The 20,837-nt window shown below is 34.7% G+C and overlaps 5 protein-coding genes across 5 annotated transcripts; 4 read left to right on the top strand and 1 right to left on the bottom strand.

Moving 5' to 3' along the window:
* The first annotated feature begins 2,330 nt into the window (after nt 1–2,330).
* LOC113859995 (probable disease resistance protein At5g47260) lies at nt 2,331–2,726 on the top strand. Its single transcript, XM_027492633.1, has one exon. The coding sequence runs from the start codon at nt 2,331–2,333 to the stop codon at nt 2,724–2,726; it is 396 nt and encodes a 131-aa protein (XP_027348434.1).
* A 655-nt stretch (nt 2,727–3,381) lies between these two features.
* On the top strand, nt 3,382–4,525 carry LOC113858266 (fasciclin-like arabinogalactan protein 12). Its single transcript, XM_027490813.1, has one exon. It carries the CDS (start codon nt 3,467–3,469, stop codon nt 4,313–4,315), a length of 849 nt encoding a protein of 282 aa, XP_027346614.1. The 5' UTR covers nt 3,382–3,466; the 3' UTR covers nt 4,316–4,525.
* Nucleotides 4,526–6,736: 2,211 nt separating this feature from the next.
* On the top strand, nt 6,737–7,939 carry LOC113857612 (fasciclin-like arabinogalactan protein 11). The gene has a single exon (XM_027489687.1). The coding sequence runs from the start codon at nt 6,806–6,808 to the stop codon at nt 7,775–7,777; it is 972 nt and encodes a 323-aa protein (XP_027345488.1). The 5' UTR covers nt 6,737–6,805; the 3' UTR covers nt 7,778–7,939.
* Nucleotides 7,940–11,530: 3,591 nt separating this feature from the next.
* Nucleotides 11,531–14,943, top strand: LOC113857610 (U-box domain-containing protein 17-like). The gene is made up of 2 exons (XM_027489685.1): nt 11,531–14,007; nt 14,718–14,943. Exon 1 carries the CDS (start codon nt 11,852–11,854, stop codon nt 14,003–14,005), a length of 2,154 nt encoding a protein of 717 aa, XP_027345486.1. The 5' UTR covers nt 11,531–11,851; the 3' UTR covers nt 14,006–14,007; nt 14,718–14,943.
* A 1,611-nt stretch (nt 14,944–16,554) lies between these two features.
* On the bottom strand, nt 16,555–18,839 carry LOC113857611. The gene is made up of 4 exons (XM_027489686.1): nt 18,650–18,839; nt 17,799–18,421; nt 17,035–17,550; nt 16,555–16,683 (listed from the first exon to the last, which is right to left on the bottom strand). The coding sequence occupies exons 1-4, from the start codon at nt 18,837–18,839 to the stop codon at nt 16,555–16,557; spliced, it is 1,458 nt and encodes a 485-aa protein (XP_027345487.1).
* Nucleotides 18,840–20,837: the final 1,998 nt, after the last annotated feature.

The raw sequence follows: 20,837 nt of genomic DNA on the forward strand, positions 1-20,837 counted from the left end.
ATGAGGCTTCCTAGAAAGTCTTTCATGGCAGCTTTAGTCTTTTCTTTGTGGCAATTGGCAAAGTCTTTTTCTTAGTTTCTTCCTCTTCAAGTCTAACCTTCTTTTCCAATCTATACAAACTCTTAATGAAGGAACTAATGAAACAACTGCCAATAAAACAAAACTATTAATTGATCTGCACAGTGAAGTAAAGGTAATCATCTTAAAAATTCTATTTAATGTTTCGTTTTCCTAATGAATTTGTTTCCAATACCATGTTTCACCTTGTTTGTTTTTCAGTTTCAAGAAAAGAAGATTAAGGGGAGGACTCAGAATTATCGGAATTGAGTGAATTCAGAAAGAAAAAGGGAAACTATTGTTTCCACTACCGGAAGAATACCCTTTGGGTATTGTTTCTTAGGTTCTTCCACTTACAGTTTAACCTTCTTTTCCACTCCAAACTAAGTAGGAAGAGAAGCTAGCGCTTCTATAAACTCCTAATGGCAGAGTTTGCTGTAAAGGTAATCTTAAAACTTGTATTTTCTGATTCATTATCCTAAATTCCTAATGGAATTGTTTCTGGAAACATGTTTCATGTTGTATTGTTTTCAGTTTAGCATGAAAATAGGAAGACTAAGTCAAGAATATAAGAATTCAGAAAGAAAAATGGAAACTATTGTTTCTAATATTACCAGAAAATTTGAAGAATGCCCAATTGGGTTGCAGCTATACTTTATCTATTTCAGTAAAAGCATAGTGGAAAAGATCAAGAACGACCCCAAAATGCAAGATGGGGTAGTGGATGAATGGGAAGTGCTTTCCGAGGTCACAGACCATGGATGCAGAAAGTCCACAATTGTGGCATCAATATAGCAAGGATGATTAAAAAGCCAGACTTGAGAATGATTCAAGGGGAACTTGGAAACATGCTGGGTCTGCAGCTACATGAAAAAAGTCTAGAAGGAAGACCTTCCGTTTGTGTGATAGGATCAAGGAGGAGAAGATTCTTATCATCCTAGATGATCTCTGGGTTGGAATCAACTTGGGTAGGATAGGAATACCGTTTGGAAACGATCACAAGGGTTGTAAGATTTTGTTAGTATCCCAGTGTCCAACTAAATGAAAACTCAAATACAACTAGAAATAATACAAAACTTAGACACAGTTTCTCAAGTACTTTACGTGTTGTTTATCTATTAAAATTTAAGTTTATCCTTGAAAAAATATGGGCATTTATCATTGCCTCAGATTATTGAGGTAAAACTATAACTTTTATTGTCAGACAACACTAAAAGTACCTAAGGAATTGCTAGTTTTGTTCATAAAAATATTCATGTGAATCTCAAAATGACCACAGCCTAAAGAATTGTTCGCGTAGATGAAATCATATAGAAGAATTGATTAAAATATTTGTCGTTTCGCCATCTACCAACGATATAGAAACAGAACAGGAAATAAAAATAGAAATGGTCTTCTTGATTAGAATTGTTTAATTCATGAAAAACATTACGGATTATTATTTATTGAATATAATATTTTAATGGCAAGGATTGATCACCTTCCTTTTTTATTTTTAAACTCCCAAGTTCAAACTACATGCGTGTGTAATTGTATAACGGTACTTGCATCTTATCATTTGCACACTCCCTTCTTAATCATTCTTCGTATCATTGGTTCAGTTACTTCAGTATAATGAGTTGTTATGATATAAATAAATTTTAATGGTGATCATAATAATATACGTTCCTTGTACACAGTTGGTACGCTGGATGGCGCACGCGTCTCCAATTTATATTTATACTTGTAAGTTATCTTCCATGGCAATGACAGTGAAGCTACGTGAACTTTTCTAGCAAGCTTTCTTACGCGGCACATGAACTTTTGAGACAATAATTAACCATTACTTTTCTCTCATATGTGCAATGCTATCTATCTGCCTTTGGACCCTAGCCCTGCAGCTTGTACATATATGACTCGTATTTCCTTTAGGCCATTTGGGTTTTGTTTTTCTGTTCTTGAAACTTAATTTATTTCAATACAACTCACAGCACACCAAATCAGGGAAGTAGATATTATTATTTATAGGAAATTTTGAGAGGAATATTAGGGCTGCTCTTGCAGTTGCTAAAGAATTTAAGAAACACCTATGTCATCTCTTTTTCAACTACAGTGACAAGCACTACTTGGAATCCCATGTAGAGGAACTTAGCAAGAACAAAGAGTGGATTGTACCTGTTGATTGTTTCATGAATCAAAACCAAGCATGAATTTTCAATTGTTTTGAGGTCTCCGGATTGATAAACTCAGCTCTGGAAGAAACTATGGAAGCTCTAGCAAATTCAAATATCAACATGGTAGGAGTGTATGGATCAAGCACTTTGAGAAAAGCCAATTTAACTGAGAAAATTTCTAGAAGAGTAAGAAGGGATAACTTGTTTTATATAACTGTGATAGCAAGTGTTACAGAAAAGCCAGACCAGAAACGGATTAAAGAAGAGCTTGGAAACATGTTAGGTTTTCAATTTGGTGAGGAGACTGTGGTTGGAAGAGCTAAACATCTTTGTGATAGGATAAAGAAAGAGCAAAGGATTCTGGTCATCCTTGATGATCTTTGTGCTGGAATTAACTTGGATAGAGTAGGAATCCCGTTTGGAAATGATCATAAGGGTTGCAAAATAGTCTTGTTATCTGGGTGTGTGGATGTATTGATCAACCAAATGAACATTGCAATGAGTTATTTATTGTGAATCTTTCTTCTAAGGATAACTCTCAACTTGTTTGTATAGAGATCGAAAGACAAAAAATTAATGAAGTAATTGAAGAAAACAAATAGTAAACAATATCTCTTTCAAACTCCTGTCTCCATATGACTACCTCATGCATAGCATAATTTTTTTTCCTTGTTCTATTTAATTGAGAGCAAACTTTTTTTTTTTTTGGTTTATCTCTTTTGTGTTGATCAATTGTCACAATGGAAGAAAGTCCACATTCTATATGCCGGAATATAATATAATGATAAAAATGGATTTAGGAAACAGTTACTACAGCTTGCTTAAGTGTGATTGATTTGATTACCTATCTGCTTACCTGAATGATAATAGAGGGTGTTTCCTTTTCTGCATTACTGTGCATCTTATCTCAGCTCACATTGAGTTCTCACTTCTCATTCAATTTTCCCTGCATTTCCAAGCAAAAGGCAGTGCCATACAGCAGCCAAATCCACTTTTCAATCAACTTTATCTGCCTTGATTTACCACCTTAATCTTCCTAACACAGAAAGATATCCCCTCAAAACATACAACTAAAGGTTATTTTATAACTAAACCTTGTACCTAACTACCATTCACTTGGCATCTATAAAAGCACCCTCCTTGGTTACACCTTCCACACATCAGGAACACTCTTTGCAATAACAACTACCAATTCACTTGCAATTCTTTATTTCAAAAGTTGCAAGCAGTATAGAGCCTCGATTTTCAACAAGAAGATGAAGCAAATTCTCTTCTCACTCCTACTACTTGCCCCCATTTTCTCAATCACCACTTTAGCTCAGTCACCAGCTGCAGCCCCTAAGGCCCCAACAAAACCTGCACCTGCAAAACCTGCCCCCGCCACACCGGCTCCAGCACCCGCAAAACCATTAGTCCCATCATTACCTCAGTCACCATTGGCAGGTCCTGATGCTTCTGGCAGCCAAGACATCATCAAGATTCTAAGGAAGGCCAAATCATTCAACACTCTAATCCGGTTGATGAAAACCACCCAAATCATCAACCAAGTGAATGCACAACTGGTGACCTCAAAGAATGGAGGCTTAACCATCCTTGCACCAGATGATGGAGCCTTTTCAGAACTCAAAGCAGGGTACTTCAACTCCCTGGGAGATAGGCAACAAAAAGAACTGATACAGTACCATGTTCTTCCTGTTTATGTCTCAAGCTCAAACTTTGACTCTCTCAGCAACCCTGTGCTGTCACTAGCCAGTGACAGCCCCACAGGGTTTCAGTATAATGTGACAGCATATGGTAACAGTGTGAACATTTCAACTGGGGTGGTCAATGCCACCCTCAAAGGCATTGTGTACACTGATAAGACACTGGCCATTTATCATGTGGACAAGGTGCTTATTCCTTTGGACTTCTCTAAGCCTAAGCCTATAGCTCCAGCACCAGCTCTTGCTAAGGCACCTAAAGCTGATAAGGAGAACTCATCTGCTGAAGACAATGATCAGGCTCAGACATCCAAGGACAATTCTGGTGCCATCAGCGTTCATGGAACAACGTTGGTGTCCCTTGGAGTTGCTATGCTTGCTGCAGCAGCAACAGTATTGTGTTGAAGAACCTATCCATTTCCAAAACTCTCTCCTATGTTTTCAGGACAAGCACGCTACTGTTGTCGACTTTTGTTTATGTTGTTTTGTTCTTGACTTGTGTATTGCGTAGGGAAAGTGTTGTTTGAGTTATGTGAACCTTTTTCCTGTTCCTGCTTTGCCATTAAACAAAAACATATATGATTGTTTTATTCTCCAAGACAAAAGGAATATCTGATTGTTTTGCTTAACTGTATGCTTCCATTTATGTGCACTGTTCCTCTCCCTAGTCTTGATTGCTTAGATTAATTGCAGCCTAATGGGTTGGACTCAAGTCTTATTCACCTGATAAATTCGGCTACATAAATCACACTTCCTCCAATCTTTTTTATAAAAAACAAAAAATTAAATCACCGAAACTAAAAAAAGCAATTAAGTATACTATATTTTTCATAAATATAAAATTTATTTCAAAAATACTCATGATATTAAATAATATAATTAATAATTTATATACTTAATGATACTGATAAAAGAAAAATATAAAAGAAATTTAATAATTAATGTATCTTAAATTTATTATTTATTTCTTATAATAAAAATAAAAAAAATATTCTATTTTATTTCTTATAAAAAAGACTAAAAAGAGTATTACGTATGATTAAATTTGGTAAAAGTGAAACATTTAAAATATTATTAATCAAAAGATTTTTTTTAACAATTTCTTCTGAACACAAAAAAAAAAAAACACATGATAATCAGAAAAATGTATAATTATCAAATATATCTCAATAAATAAATGAAAATATTTAAATATAATATTTTAAATAAAGGTGATAAGGTTATTGAAAGTGTTGATTTAAAAAAGTTGGAAGAGTAATAATCGGAAAGCGAGCGGCTGCGTGGTAATGGCATGAGAAATTATATTCTTATAAAATTGTTTCACAACTTATACAAAAGCATAAAAGTCAAACTTACCCATAACTTTTAATTAATGAAATAAATTATAACATCATTTTATCTTCTTATACTTTTGTATGAATTATAGTAAAAAAATTGTAAAAGTATCAAATCTATGATTATAGATAACTTTCTTTCGTAAATAAGAGGTTAAGTAAGATATTTCATGGATCAAAAAACTAAAAAGAATTAAACTTATATATTTTTGTTTTATCAAATACTGTTGGCCGATCTCATCAATCTTGCCAAGAAAAATGTTTGTTTCACATAATTTGTTTTTACATTTTCATTCCCACCCATGGAATAAAAAAGTCTCATTTCTTCTCTCTTTACTTATGAGATGTGATGACACATTTTTACTTGTGTAAAAAATGATGAGAAAAAAAATTTAGGCACTTTGCTTAATTGGCTGGGACACAAATTTATAATACCTGAGCTTATCTTTATTTCACGTAAATAACGCTAATAGTAAATAGTAATGGGACTTTTTATGAATCAAATTATATACCTCAGTCCTCAGTTGTTTATCGAATTAAAGAGTGAGAAAGAAACCTTATATTAAATGACAACAGAAAAATTAAACAATTTATCAATAACAAAGATCCTTTCATGTAATATTTTAAGATTTTGAGCTAAATCGATCAGATGGCCAATTGGGTTTGCTCTTAACCTCATGATGGAGAACTCATCAAGTTTGACTCTCCTAAACTCAATCTAAATGTTGAATGCCAATTAATACGTAATTTATCATTAAATAATGTAGGTTATAAGGTAAAATATTTAATGTATAAAAATATTTTCTTAAATCAAGTTATCTTCTAGGTATTAGGAAAATTCTTCCCCTAATTAAAAACACCATTGTTATATGCAGGATACGTCCAAAATGTCATTAGAAAATATTATAATCAAATTTGAAGGTTCCCCTTGCATACAACTCAAAACTTTTCTCTTTCCCGTTAAAACTTTTGGCAAGTTAAAAAGAATTCTCTGTTAAGTTTTTGGGATATAATCAGAAGAAGAGATGTAGGTAGTATGGTAGGTCACAGGTGTAGGATTGGGCCCTCCATCCTTACCTAAATCTCTTTCAGACAACACCACTCAAGATTTCTAACATATTGTGCTTATTTCCTCCTAGTTGATGGAAATACTAAACCTATATACAGCCTAATCGTCCCCTTTCCAACTATATTCTATCTCATGCATCCAACTGATTGGAACAATGATGTGAAAGCGAATAGTTGCATGCATCTACATTTTAATTCACCTTGGCTTCTTACTGCTCCATCACTGCCAAATCTCCCCTCCCTCACCATTTATCATACCATATGATGCACCACCTTTCCATGACAAGTAAAGCAGATTTGTCCTTTACAACTAAGTGCATCTTTCTATGTTCTAACTAATAAACATTGTACCTACCAATCATTCCCTTCCAACCCATAATATAAAAGGCAATCCCCTCTCCCTCATCTCTCACACAGCAAGCAATCCAAAGCACTAGTAGCTAGCTAGACTCAAGACCATCCATCCCACAGTATTATTAATCATAGCCCAAAAATGAAGATGATGCAAGAATCTCAATCTCTCATTTCCACCACAATAATGCTACTAGTAGCACTCACACTTACACTCTACACCACCACCACTTCAGCACAACTCTCACCAATTCAACCCCCCACAACATCACCATCTCCCCCAGCACCACCCCAATCCCAACCCTCCCCGCCATCTCCGGCGGTAGCCTCACCGCCGGCCACAGCTCCGGCACCGGGATTCAACACAGTCCCTCTTGTCCCAGTAACCCCAAGCGGGGCCCCCACACTGTCACCCATTGTCCCCAAAGGCCCTACCATTGACATAGTCCAAATTCTAAGAAAAGCCAAAAGATTCTCCGTTCTAACTCGCCTTTTGAAAACCACCCAATTGATCAACCAACTCAACTCACAGCTCATAACTTCAGGCTCAGGAGGGTTAACCCTCTTTGCACCAGAAGACAGTGCCTTCTCCAAACTCAAAGCTGGGTTCCTCAACTCTCTCACTGATAGACAAAAAGTTGAACTACTACAGTTCCACAGCCTCTCTTCCTTCATATCCATCTCAAACTTCGATACCCTCACCAACCCCGTCCAGACACAAGCCGGTGACGACCCACAAAGGCTTCAACTTAACGTCACCACTTACGGCGGTAGCCAAGTCAACATGGCAACCGGCGCCGTTAACGCCACCGTTACCGGAACCGTTTACACGGACAGCAAGCTAGCTATATACCAGGTGGACAAGGTGCTTCTCCCTCTCGACCTCGTACTTCCAAGCAAAGCTCCGGCGCCGGCGCCGGGGTTGGCCAAAAAAGGTTTGCCTAAGTCTGATAAAAACTCGACGTCGGCAGATGATAGCGCCGGCGAAGGTGTCGACGGTGACGGTGATGGGAAGGCTTTGCCAACGGGTACTTCTGCAGGTTGTTCTATGAACGTGATGATGTGGGTGAATGTTGTTGGAGTGATGGGTTTTTTGGGAGGAGTTTTCATGTGATGTGAGTGTTTATTGATGGACAGAGGGATCCAATAATTTTTGTTGTGCTTTGTGAGTGAAATTTATTTGTGTTTTGGGTTCTTGGTTTTGTGTGTATAACGTAGGGTGAAAGTGTACGTGTATGTATCTGTGCATGGCTCAGTTTCTTCTTCTTCTTCTTCTTTATTTGTGTTCTGTCGTGTAACCGAATTTATAAAAGAGAAGATTCTGCATGTATTTTTGCCTTTGCTTTTTGAGAACTTAGGGTGATTTTTTAATAAAATATAAAAATTATTATTCCCGATTTTTGAAAAAAATTAGTTAGTTTTATAGAATTAAAGAATATTTCTATAATTTTCTAAAATTAGTATATAATATTTTTTAATTCTATAATAAAAAATAAAAATACATATTAATTGACCAAGCTTATTTGTTGTAAGTACTTCTAGCATCGAGTATTTATAAATTGGTGGGTTGTTGTGTTTATAATTTTATTTTTAAATTTTTAAATTTGATAAAAAATGAAAAGTGAATAAATTGATAAATAAATAATTGTTTTCGTCAATCCTTTTTTTCTTTTTCGTCAATTCAAAATGGTTTATTTATAAAAGTGTTAAAGTCTTACGTTTCAAACGCCCATTTGAAAATTTGGTGGCGTTCGCCCCGGGTACGTATTTGAAGGGGTGACCTTATATATGATTCTTCGTCGTTTCTTTACAAGTAGCAACATATAGTTATTGCTTGATTGTCACTTTGACCCTTATATTAATTTATCTCCAAACTTCATTTAATAATTATAAAAAAAGACTTAATTAAAACAATTAAAAAATTATAAAAAGCATATAAGAAAATAAACATAAAATTACATATAAAGTAAAATATAAAAATTAAGGTTAAAATTATATTATTGACGTGGGGCTTGATTAGTGGGTAAGGATTTGTGTTTTGGTTATGAATTGAAATTTCCGTGGTCGGTCCTTTAAATTATTTGTGATTCAAAATTTTGTGACTTGGCTGAAAAGGATATATAGCCTCTTTTTAAAATAATAATAACAATACTAATAAGCCAAAGCTATTCCACACGCTTTTACTTAATTTCTTTCTCAAAATCAAACAAATTAAGCTTTAAGCATTGCAAAAGTCTCAGTATTCTCCCAACATTTGCCACTTGGCAAACAACTGATGCAAACAAATTAAGATAGAAATTAATGCATATGTTTTATCATTATTGATACATGTAAATTATCTTTATTGAAATTAGATTATCATATTATGTGATATTTTAAAGTGATATGCTTATAATTTTGTTATTTAAGTGAGAAAATTACTCACGTATTCATAACTTTTTAGAGTTACTAATATTCGTGTCTGAAGATTGTTAGAACTGTGAATTTAAATTATATAGGATTATTATATTACAATTTTAAATAATAAAATTACATATGCATATTTAATTTTAAAAGTTCATTAACAATCATGTATATTCATTTTTAATTTTAATTATTTATTTTTAATTTTAATTCTAAGATACATGTTTTTGGACACCATTTAAGACTTGTAGTAATTGATAGAAGTCACAATTAATTATTCCTTTAGTATTTTAAATTTTATTGGTATAGGACACAATTTTCCTCTTCTTATGTCTCAAAGATTGATAGGATTTATATATATATAGTCTCATTAACCATTTCATATGTCCTAAAGACGTGTGTTCATATTTTATGCCTTTTCATAAAGTGATACAATATTTAAAACCATATATTTATATGAAGAGTTGTAATAATTTCTATCAATACTATTTTGAAACAAAAAAAAATGACTGGTTAAATTTAAACAATTTATTACATTTAATTCAAGTTGATCAATATATAATTTAAAATTAACAAAATTTTATTCCTAATTGTACAAATAAGTAAAGAAATTGAAAGTTAGTCCAAACAGCCTACAATTCACTTAGGGTGAGCTAGTAATTTGTTAGTTGAAACTGTGTTTTAGTTTACTACTAACGTGAAATTATATATCCATTGACATCTAATATTTTGTTGACAAAAAATAAAATCCTTTAAGTTATACATTAATTTTTTTAATTTTTTAATTTTTTTAATTTAGTCATTTAATTTGTAAAATTATTTTTAAAAAACTTTAATTATGTTAATTACTATTTGTTTTCTTCCTTCTTTTAATGAAAGGATAGTACATATTAAAGATTTTGTTAGTTGCTTTTTTTTTTCTCATTTTTTTCTTCTTTTTAGTTCTTGTCTACACCTGCATGACTTATTTTCTCTCATTCTTAAAAATTCTAAAAAATATATAAAATACTTTGACAAGTTTCTTCTTCTTCTTTTTTATTTATCTTCGTATGCCTCAATCATACCTTTGCAATATGTTTTTATTTTTGAACTTTGATAAAAACACACTTTTTGATGGGTTCAAGGGTGTTTTTATTACTATTATTTTTTTTTCTTGTGTTACTGTTTTAATTATTAATTTCATGAAAATGCAAGAGAATAAAATTTCAATTGAGAGAAAATGTATCATAAAAAAAATGAGTTACAAAAGTGGTCGAAGGATAAGAGAATAAAAAAAAAGGAAAAAAATAAAATAGGGATAAATATTTTGAGGAAAAGTAAAATGAGAAAAGTCATATAAGACTTTTTAGAATTTTATCTATACTTGATACTATTATTCTTATCTTCTTCTATGCTTTTTCTTGTGACCATAAGATTCAATCCACCAAAATGTATTATTTTTTTGTTGGAAATTTTAAAAAAAATAAAAAACATTATGTAAGTGGAGATAATGAGTAAGAAGAATATAAAAAATTATTAGTTTTATATTTAATGAATTTTAAAAAATAAAAAACGAAAATAAACAACTCAAATCAAGTACAGTAATCTTTATTATGAGTATTGTAGTTATTTTTTAAATTGAAGACAATTATACACAGTGCAAGTCACAAATATGTAAATGAAAGTGACTCCTAATTTAAGATTATTTCTTACATGAACACAAGACCAATAAATGCATTAAACAAAAAATTGAAATAATATTAAACAGTTTAGTAGTATTTACTGCTGGACATGTATTTAAATTTTTTAGTAGATAGTCATTTAGGGTATATTTAATATAATATTTTAAGTATATGTCTGATTCAATTAGGTTATTTCTAAAATTAAAACATGTTACAAAACATACAGTGAAAATAGACATTTTATCTTAAAAACAAAAACTAATCAAAATATTGGTTTATCTAATTTTATTTTGGATAAAGAAAAGGACACCACACCCTCCTTGAGTTTGCTATGAAGTCAAAACTCGAAGGGCACATGCATAAACCGAACTACCAGAAATGCCCAATTTATTTCATTCCCATTAGCCCCATCTTCCAAACTCTTATCAAGAACCCCATATCTGCATAATCCAATTTCAGACCCAAAAAAGCGAAACTCTTCCTCTACAGCAAAGTCAAATAATTTTAAAAAATATTAATCTAGATCTTTAAGATAAGCTTTAAATAGTTAAAACAATAAATTTTCATTTTAAAAATATTTATTATACTAAAATATAAAAAGTAATACATATTAAAATATTAATAATTTGTTGTATTTAAGTTAATTTTAAAGACTGAAGTAAACGAAGTTGCTTAAATAAAGAAAAAAATGGACCATGATTTGTATACATAATCACCCGTCAAACTAAGGATTAAGGAAAATAATTATCTCGACGGCTTTCATTGACTTTCCTAGAGAGAGAAAAGCAAAAAGTCAGTGGAAATTCAGAGCCTTTTTCCCACCTTTTCTCACTCATACGCGGATACGGCCGAAATTATTACTATAATCCAATCCTAACTCTCCCTACCCTCTTCCCTTCCTATAACTTCGACTTCTCAAACAACTTTCCTTAGACATTCTAACTTTTCCACCCAACCTCTGCAAAACTGTTTCATAGTATGCCGTTTAGAAACGCAGAAAATATTTTCCCGCAAAATTTTGCAGCCATCGAAAATTTCCCCCTTTCCGCGGGAAAATCCCTCGGTTCCTGAAACCACCATCTGGGTCGTCGCGAATTTTGGAAACCTAGAAAAAAAAAATTTCGATGGCTTCGGGGGCTATATTCTCGTCGCTCCGGCGGCGGAGGTCGCCGTCGTTGGAGGCGTTTCTGGCGCCGGTGGACCTCGCCGACGTGGCGCTGGTGCGGACTCTGGTCTCTGTCGCCGGCGACCTCGTGTCTTGCTTCTCCGATCACCGGTTCCCCTTTCAGCGCCGGAATTCGCGTTCCCTCATCCGAAAAGTGGAGGTTTTCCGGTCATTGTTGGAGTGTTTGAGGGACTCCTCCGGCGGCGGCGTTGCTCTTCCCCCGGCGGCGGCGCTATGCCTGAAGGAGCTCTATCTGCTGCTCTATCGTTCCAAGATTCTCCTTGATTACTGTGGCCAATCGAGCAAGCTGTGGCTTTTGGTTCAGAACCATTCTATTTCTGGTCACTTTCATGATTTGAACCAAGAATTTTCGACCCTTTTGGACGTTTTCCCCGTTTGGGACGTTGACCTTAGTGATGATGTTAGGGAACATGTTGAATTGTTGCAGAGACAGTCTAGAAGGGCTAAGTTGTTCATAGACAAGAAAGATGATGCCCTTAGGATAAGGCTCTTCTGGTTTCTTGATGAGTTTGAGAGTGGGAGGGTTCCTGATTCTGCTGAATTCAGGTCTTTCTTTGTGGATAAGTTGCAGATTCTTGATGCCAAGAGTTGTAGGGTGGAAGTTGAAGCCTTGGAGGAGCAGATTGTGAATCATGTGGATGATGTTGAGCCAACAGTTCCTGTGCTTAATGGGATTGTGGCGATTACAAGGTGTTGTAGGTTTTTGTTATTTGGATTTGAGGAAGATGATGTTGAATTGGAAATAGGAAATCAGAAGGTCAAGAGGAGGTTGATTACACAGGAAATTGCTGAAACTTTTGTGACTGTTCCTAAGGACTTTTGCTGTCCGATATCGCTGGATTTGATGTGTGATCCTGTGACAATTTCGACGGGACAAACGTATGAAAGGAGGTTAATATCAAGGTGGATGGAGGATGGGCATTGTACTTGTCCAAAAACGGGGCAATTGCTTGTTCATAACCGGCTTGTTCCTAATCGTGCTCTTAGGAATTTGATCATGCAGTTTTGCACTGCACATGAGATACCCTATGATCCTCCAGAGGTGGTTGATGCAACTGCTGAAATGTTTGCATCAGCTTGTCCCTCCAAGGCTGCTCTTGAAGCTAACAGAAGGGCTGCCACACTTCTCATTCAGCAGCTTGCTAATGGGTCGCAAGCCGCAAAGACTGTAGCCGCTAGGGAGATAAGATTGCTGGCAAAAACTGGAAAGGAAAACCGTGCTTTCATTGCAGAAAGTGGGGCAATTCCTTATCTTCGGAACTTGCTTTCATCTCCTAACACTGTTGCACAGGAGAACTCTGTGACTGCCTTGCTCAACCTATCCATTTTTGAGAAAAACAAAAGCCGGATCATGGATGAGGAAGGTTGTTTGGGTTCAATAGTTGAGGTGTTGCAATTTGGGCACACAACCGAGGCAAGGGAGAATGCTGCTGCAACATTGTTCAGTCTCTCTGCTGTCCATGACTATAAGAAAAGGATTGCAGATAATGTGGGAGCTGTTGAAGCACTGGCAGGGCTGTTGCAAGAGGGGACCCCAAGAGGAAAGAAGGATGCTGTAACGGCGTTGTTTAATCTCTCCACGCACACTGAGAATTGTTCGAGAATGATAGAGACTGGGGCAGTAGCAGCTATGGTTGGGGCTTTGGGGAATGAAGGAGTTGCTGAGGAAGCAGCTGGTGCCTTGGCCCTGATTGTTCGGCAGCCTATTGGGGCCTTAGCAGTGGTGAGGGAGGAAGCAGCAGTAGCAGGATTGATGGGAATGATGCGTTGTGGAACACCAAGAGGTAAAGAGAATGCAGTTGCAGCATTGCTAGAGTTGTGCAGGAGTGGTGGTGCATCTGCAACTGAAAGGGTGGTCAGGGCACCAGCTTTGGCCGGATTACTTCAAACCCTGCTTTTTACAGGGACAAAGCGGGCAAGACGAAAGGCAGCTTCACTTGCTAGAGTGTTCCAGAGATGCGTGAATGCATCTCTACATTATGGTGGATTAGGTGTAGGGTATGCATTTGCCAGCAATTCAGCTTCAACTAGGGACACAAGCTTTGCTGGTGATGTTTCAGTTCAAATGTCCATTTCTGTTCCTGTTTTATAGTGGTAATACTCCTATTTTTGTTATGTTCCCAATTTTTGTTGGAAGTCTTTACAGATTCTTTCATTGAAATTTGAAGTCATGTATTAAGAAAGTATAGGAATACCAGATGTATTCTAAGAGAATGATATGCTGTTGAGCAGCTAGCTCAATGCATGTGTAATCAGTTATAGCAAGCAAGAATACAAAATGTTCTAAAGATTAATTAAACCATTTCAGATGTTCTCTATCTTCTGTGCTTTTCTCCTCTTGGCCGTCACTGCTGATAAATATCCTGAATGCCAATTTATTGAATTTTTGTGTGTAATGCTATTTCTTTTATATAATTGATGCGATTTGACTAGGCACATATGCATTCATGTTTCATTTCTTTTAATTCTTTCAAAGAAAGCTTATTTGTGTTAAATTTATGCAGTCGGGTGCTATTGTGCACAACTATTACTTGGATAATTGTGTAACCAATAATTTTGTTCTCATTCTATTTAAAGCTAGTAGAATAAACCGTGTTTGTTCTCAAGTCTTCAGTTATCAAATTTGTAGTCTTCAGTCTTCACATCATCAGATTCCAACTCCAATGTGAGTTAGTCTCAAATGTGTAACACGCATGATTCCATGTTAGCATAGTCCACTAATTCTGTCCTAAAAGTATCTAGGCTATACGGATGAATGCTCTTTTATTTCGCAGCTATGACATCACTACTTTTTCTGCCTGAAGTTTGAATGAAGGTGGATCACACAAGAGATGCTGTATGACATTGACTCTGTTCCTTGCTTTGTTTCAATTCATATGTACTTGGATAAAACAGCTTATCATATGAAGATACCGAGAAAAGTGAAGGTAATTCAAAGATGGGTACTATTTTGGAGAATAAAGTACCTGCGTCCATTTAGTGGTAGAGGATGGCCGTAGTAAATTCATCTTTCACATGAAGGAAACGATGAATAGACGAGAGGGTCCTTAAAGGAGGCGCCGTTTGATTTGTCCCAATTAGATTATTGTCATTGGTTGATTGATGGCAGCCCAATAGTTGCAAGCTGATGTTTTATAAAAGGAAATTAATAATTAAACAACTATAAAAAAGAATAAGGAAAATAAATAAAATGCTGTTTTGTTGGTCTTATTTTGTTAAAGAATAATTTGAATACAATAGTAATTCCTTCTTATTTTGGCAACTAATGAAAAAAAATGCCAAACTTAAAATTGTGGTTTCGGATTAGTTGCATGTTCCTTTCCTTCACATTCAAAGCAGTTAAAGAGATTCCAATATTCGAAATATGTTTCTAAGTGGTCCAAAAGTGCAGGAAAGAATGGCTGTTATGATAGCTTATTTCTATTAATTTTGGTGCAGTGATTGGAGCCACTCTTGAAAAACCTTGTCTTTGGTTTTCATTAACCTCTCTTGAAAGGGAAATTGCAGGTATTACCCGCTGGTTCATGTCTACGGTGCTTAGGCCAATTCCACTTGTAATATGGTGGGGCATGCCTTCACCATTCAGTATTTAAGAGTGGATGGTAAGGGAAGAAGTGGAGGCACATAGAGGGCACATATTTAAAAAACAATTGGAGATTCTGCCAGACACTTAAAGATTTGAGACATGGTGGTGGTTGAGCTTATCTTGTGTTATATGCTATGATTGGAGTAGTAAGAAGATTGCTAATGATGACAATAACACTTTGTGATTAATTGCTTCATTTTAATCCATTAGCCCTTTGTCCACCCTATCTTTTGATAGTCCAAGAAACAGCACAAGTTAGTGTCTTGGGTCCTCACTATTATCCCCGTTTGATAGTTGTTTAACAATATTTTTCCAGTGAATTATCATTAGTTTGGTTTTATAAATAAAGTTTGAATATATCTTCTATGATTTTATTTTTAATATTTTTATTTTTATTTTTAAAGATATACACAAAATAACAAAAGCAAATTTTGCCTTCATAATAAAAATAAGATAGTACTTTTGTATTTATTTATGAATTTAAAAATAAAAACAAAATATTTACTCAAATTAAAACTTCTTAGTTCCTTAAGGAGATTGATTAAGATCACCATAGTAGTTTTATGTAATATATAATTATTTGGTCGTTTCATAATTGTATATATCATTTCAAATTATTCTTGAATGCGGTATCTTAATATGATTTTAAAACCCAATTTCAGGAGTATTTTCACAAACTAATTTTATAATTAGAAACTCGAACCTTTGTTTCTAAGTTTACGGGGTAAATTATACTTTATTTTCTTATAATTTTATACTCTTGCAACGTCTCTCTCTCTTGTATCACCAAACTTTCTTTTACTTTTTGTAGGTTCAATTAATCTGTTAGTTCCTGAATTATCTAAAAAAATTTAATAAATTTCTACTTTCAAACGTCTATGAAGTGCCCAAATATAGTAGTGAGTTTATTGTGAAGAATTTTGAATGTGAACGCTGAAGATTACAACTTTCCTCTATAAATATTAATTGTGTTTTGGAGTAAAAAAATATCTTATTGTCTCCAAGAAAGTCATAATTACTCTTTGATGAATAAGCTGATGAATCTATCCTTTGTTTCATTGCTTGGATATGAGGATGTCGAAGTCAGTGACAGTCCATTCAGCAACTTGTTGAGGGTCTTTGAAAATTTCTGTTCCTAAATCAACTGATGTCCATTGCCTTCTAGCTGGTGCAGTGCCTGGATCCTGCAAGCAATTATATTCAAGAAAGTTAAATTAGGTGATTTCTTAACCTCAATCACAATAGTATTTGGTAGACAAGAGACTCAATCACACTTTATTTCCTTTCCTTCCTCAATCTTAGCTCTACTAATTGGAGCAAAGTTAGTTGGCTTTATCATAGTATCCATCCAAATATGGTGAACTTGTAGTCAGTGTTTGGACATATCTATGTGTTAAAGAGTTTGAATTGAAAAGTCATTATTTGACATATAAACTTAGCATAAAATTGATTCCTGCCTTGTGCCTTTTCTCAAATTCAATTACTTTGCTTTTTAGTATAATAATACCATAGTGCATGCATTAGGAAATTATAACCTGATAAAAGTAAAGGGATTGTGAAAGTCTCCCAACATCAAGGTCCCATGTCTTTGGATTTCCAATCCAACCATCACCCTGCTTGGTAGGATAACCATATTCACCCCATACTGCATGTGGCAAAAGCTGCAATATCTCTTGTGGCTGAGGATTGCTATATGGATCACACAAAGTGTAAGGAGCCTCAAGATGTTCTCCATTTCCAGGAGAGCAGTACAAGTGGTAGGCTGCATAAGGGAAGTGAGCAGTATCACTGCGATGGACTCGTGTCCCGTTGGCGAATGTGTGATAAGGTGGACACAGGTTGAGCTTGTTTGCTTGGCACCATGCAGTTGTGTTTGGATTAATAATCATTTCACTATATCTTGTAACATCTGAGTTTGCATCACCATCACATGGCTTGCCATTGTTCTTCCAACAGCCTCCAATGTCAATCAGGTAAAACTGGCTGCTTGGCCCCCCACCCCTCAGGACATTCAGGGTGAATCTCGCTTTGAAGTTTGGTGATTCTGGAATCTGTCCAATACAAATACTAGTAAATTAATGTGAGAAGAATCAAATGACTAGAGTAGGATTTAGTGGGGGATTCATAAAGCTTTTTGGAAACTAAGCACAAATTCTTATGTTCATAGAAAATGTTTGTGCACAAAGCTTAGGGGAGAAATATTGAGTTTATTTTTATATAAATCTGTTTTTATGTCAATATGTGTATAGTGTGAAATCAAAGTTTTGAGTTGGACCCCGGGGAAGAAAGAGTGACTCACAATTTTGGACATTCCCCTTGACGGGTAATGATATCCACCAGAAAAACCAGTTGTGGCATCCGATCTAAAGTAAAGCATTAACCATGGATACTTTATTGAGGTTCTCAGGATGTGGTGAAAAACCCAACTTCCTTTGCTAATTTCCTTCTGCCAGGTCACCGAGTAGTAAGATTTGTTTTGCTCTAATCCAAAACTCAAATCAACATCTAGGTCCCATGATCCAAAAAACCTTCCCCTGAGCATAGTCCTAGTAGGCCCTTGCAATGTGGTATAGTTATGATAAATCAATGGTTGGTTCATGCAACCTGTCCCAAAGCAGGGAAAAGTACCATCCGACACAAAAGGTCCAACTTTGTGGCCATTGTGTGGGCACTTAGCAGCCAAGGTGTCCATATTCCCATTCTTAAGCATGATCATCCAAAACTGCCATGGATTTGGGGTGTCTTTTACTTCACATTTAGATCCCAAATACAACTCTTTCTCTGCAGCATAAAGGTTTGCATTGTGCAAGGCATGTGGATGTATTCCAAGAAAGGTATCGCCAGAGCCAAGCTTGTTGTCATCTTCAGTGACTCTATGGACCAAAGTATAGGGAGGAAAATTGCAGAGAGAGCAGTTCTTCTCTTAAACAACAAACAAACACAAACTAATCACTAGATACAACAGGACCAAAAGAGCTATATTCTAATTGAATTGTTGAGGTGGATTCTATATTTTTCTTTTCTCATGCTCCAAAATTTGACTACAATTGATGGTTATCATGAAGCAATAAAAGTCATGTTCATAAATGTAAATCTCAAGACAGAAAAGAAAAGCAATATATAACAGTAACATAAGATTTATAGGCCTACCTTCTACCTTTGGAGAAGCCTTATAAATGTCAAAACAATCAGCTGCTCTTGGGCTGCCCATTTGAGGAACTTCTTCTCCAACTTCATTGCACTGATTCCATGATTCTATTGCCAATCTAAGGCCATCCCTTCTCATTCCTGGATCACCTAAAGCCGATATATACCTGACTCCAATGGCAAAATGAGCCATGGAAAGGACTAGCAAATCCAAAAGAACAAAAAGAAAACTTTGGTTCCACTGTTTGGCCATAAATGAAAATTCAAGATGTTCTATTATGTGCCTTGGTAATGGTTTTTTTTTTTTTTTTTTATCTTTGTTGCTCAAACACATGGAGGAACATTAAAATCTATCTGTTTTATTTGAATTAAACATCTTTCTATGTAGCATATTCCCACTAATAAGAGGGTTCTTGTACAGTTTTGTCAAACTCATTTACCAACCAGCAAAGAAAATGACATGACCTACTTTCTCTACAAACTTGGTAGTTCAAAATTTTACTTTGCAGATAATTGTCTAGTGTTCAAGCAACACATGTAGCATTTACAGTTGCATGAAAAATGACTGATGAACGTTTCGAACGATATTAACCATCTTCAAGACCAAAGTGAATGCTGTTAGAGGGAGTCGGAAATCAATTACACACAAAACCATATGTATGTATTGTATATAATTCATGTAACAAATTTTTGGTGGTGTTTATAAGGAATAGGTTGATGACTGTCAGTTTTGAAATAAAATGAATGAATATAAAGAAAAGAGCTTGCAAATCCAAAAAGTTTAGTCCCTTAAGAATAACGTCTGTGTTTCCTTTTCCATATCCATCAAGCAAGAAGTATTTTTTTAACGAAGTTTCAGTATATTTCAAATCTTGATCGGGTTTTAGTCGTTCCAAATTCAATATCCATTATCACAACTGTCAATGAGAAATTAACTTGATGAGCTAGCACCTTGGCTTAAAATAAATAATATTGGTTTCATTTGCAAGATTATGCTAAAAGCAAGAGGAAGAGCATCTAGTTTGGAAGACATGTCTTCTTCAATTATATCTTCGTGGTAAAGTGAAAATAAACCACTTTGTCATGTTTAATCATATAATTGGGAAGAGGTGCAAAGAGAAACTTCCCTTCTTGAGCAACAAAACCGGTAGAGGGAACTGGACTTGTAAGTTTGCTTATTCAAGTATGAGGTGAAACACAATTGTTGAGAAATTCAGTTAAACGAAAAAAAATTTGAAAGTTTCTTCCATCGTATATAGAAATATCCCTTACTCTCTAAATGCATAAAGATAATTTCATACAATGAAGAAAAGATTCGCTTTCAATTCAAGTTAACAAGAAATGACTAGATCACGTCAGAGTGCAAAAGAAGGATGAGATACTGTTAGTTGAAGGATTTACTGTGTAAGGGTGAAAAGGAAATAACTTGTAAAAGATAATGGGCCCAAAATTCTTTTCTGTACTTAGCTGATGGTCTGGGTCATCTGTCAAAATAAGCCACCAAAGAATCAATTTGATGACTTCTTTTGTTGACAAATTGCAACACAACACCAATTTAGAATTTCATAACTAACCGAATTTCATCTACCCCATGTCTTTTTTGGTCTTATATACCTTGCTTAGTAACTAAGGTTCCCCTATTGATCTTAACAACGTTATTTCTAGGATTGGATCTCAAGAGCTCAGCATAATTTGGATGAGACAAGCAGAATCTAATGATATAATAACTACTAAGACAAGGTACCATTTGCTAAGATGGTGGACGTTGTGTCAAGTTTCTTTTGAATAATCACATCTATTTTTATTTAATAATTCACACATAATCTAATTGGCACAAAATCCCACGAAGGGTTCTTGATTATTGTTGGATACAGAGCCCTCGCCTTTTGGATTGACACGGCATTTATCTATTTTTTTATTTATGTGTTCTGAGAGTTGAAGAATCTATCAACATAGTTTTTGCAATTATCTACTTAGCAAATTAGAAGTATATAAAGCAAAGATAAAAAAATATGTAAATATAAATACAAGTCCAAAAGAAATGTTACTACAAGACATTTTAGTGGAAGCCATATTAGTTATGTTGTGATAATGTTTTAAAAATCAAATTAGAAATTAAATAAAACTTACTTTTTAATTACGATATTTTTCGTAAGAATGTTCATAAATAACAGTAGTAAAGTAAACTGTA

The sequence above is a fragment of the Abrus precatorius genome, unplaced genomic scaffold, assembly GCF_003935025.1.
Source record: "Abrus precatorius isolate BTA unplaced genomic scaffold, Abrus_2018 Scaffold2, whole genome shotgun sequence".
In the NCBI taxonomy this organism is placed as follows: domain Eukaryota; kingdom Viridiplantae; phylum Streptophyta; class Magnoliopsida; order Fabales; family Fabaceae; genus Abrus; species Abrus precatorius.

Excerpts from the sequence above, each read along its gene's own strand:
- LOC113859995 (XM_027492633.1), top strand. The coding sequence starts at position 2,331 with ATGGTAGGAGTGTATGGATCAAGCACTTTGAGAAAAGCCAATTTAACT.
- LOC113858266 (XM_027490813.1), top strand. The coding sequence starts at position 3,467 with ATGAAGCAAATTCTCTTCTCACTCCTACTACTTGCCCCCATTTTCTCA.
- LOC113857612 (XM_027489687.1), top strand. The coding sequence starts at position 6,806 with ATGAAGATGATGCAAGAATCTCAATCTCTCATTTCCACCACAATAATG.
- LOC113857610 (XM_027489685.1), top strand. The coding sequence starts at position 11,852 with ATGGCTTCGGGGGCTATATTCTCGTCGCTCCGGCGGCGGAGGTCGCCG.
- LOC113857611 (XM_027489686.1), bottom strand. The coding sequence starts at position 18,839 with ATGGCTCATTTTGCCATTGGAGTCAGGTATATATCGGCTTTAGGTGAT. Across the intron at positions 18,422-18,649 it reads GGCTTCTCCAAAGGTAGAAG|AGAAGAACTGCTCTCTCTGC; the intron begins GTAGGCCTATAA and ends TTGTTGTTTAAG. Across the intron at positions 16,684-17,034 it reads AATCCCTTTACTTTTATCAG|GATCCAGGCACTGCACCAGC; the intron begins GTTATAATTTCC and ends AATTGCTTGCAG.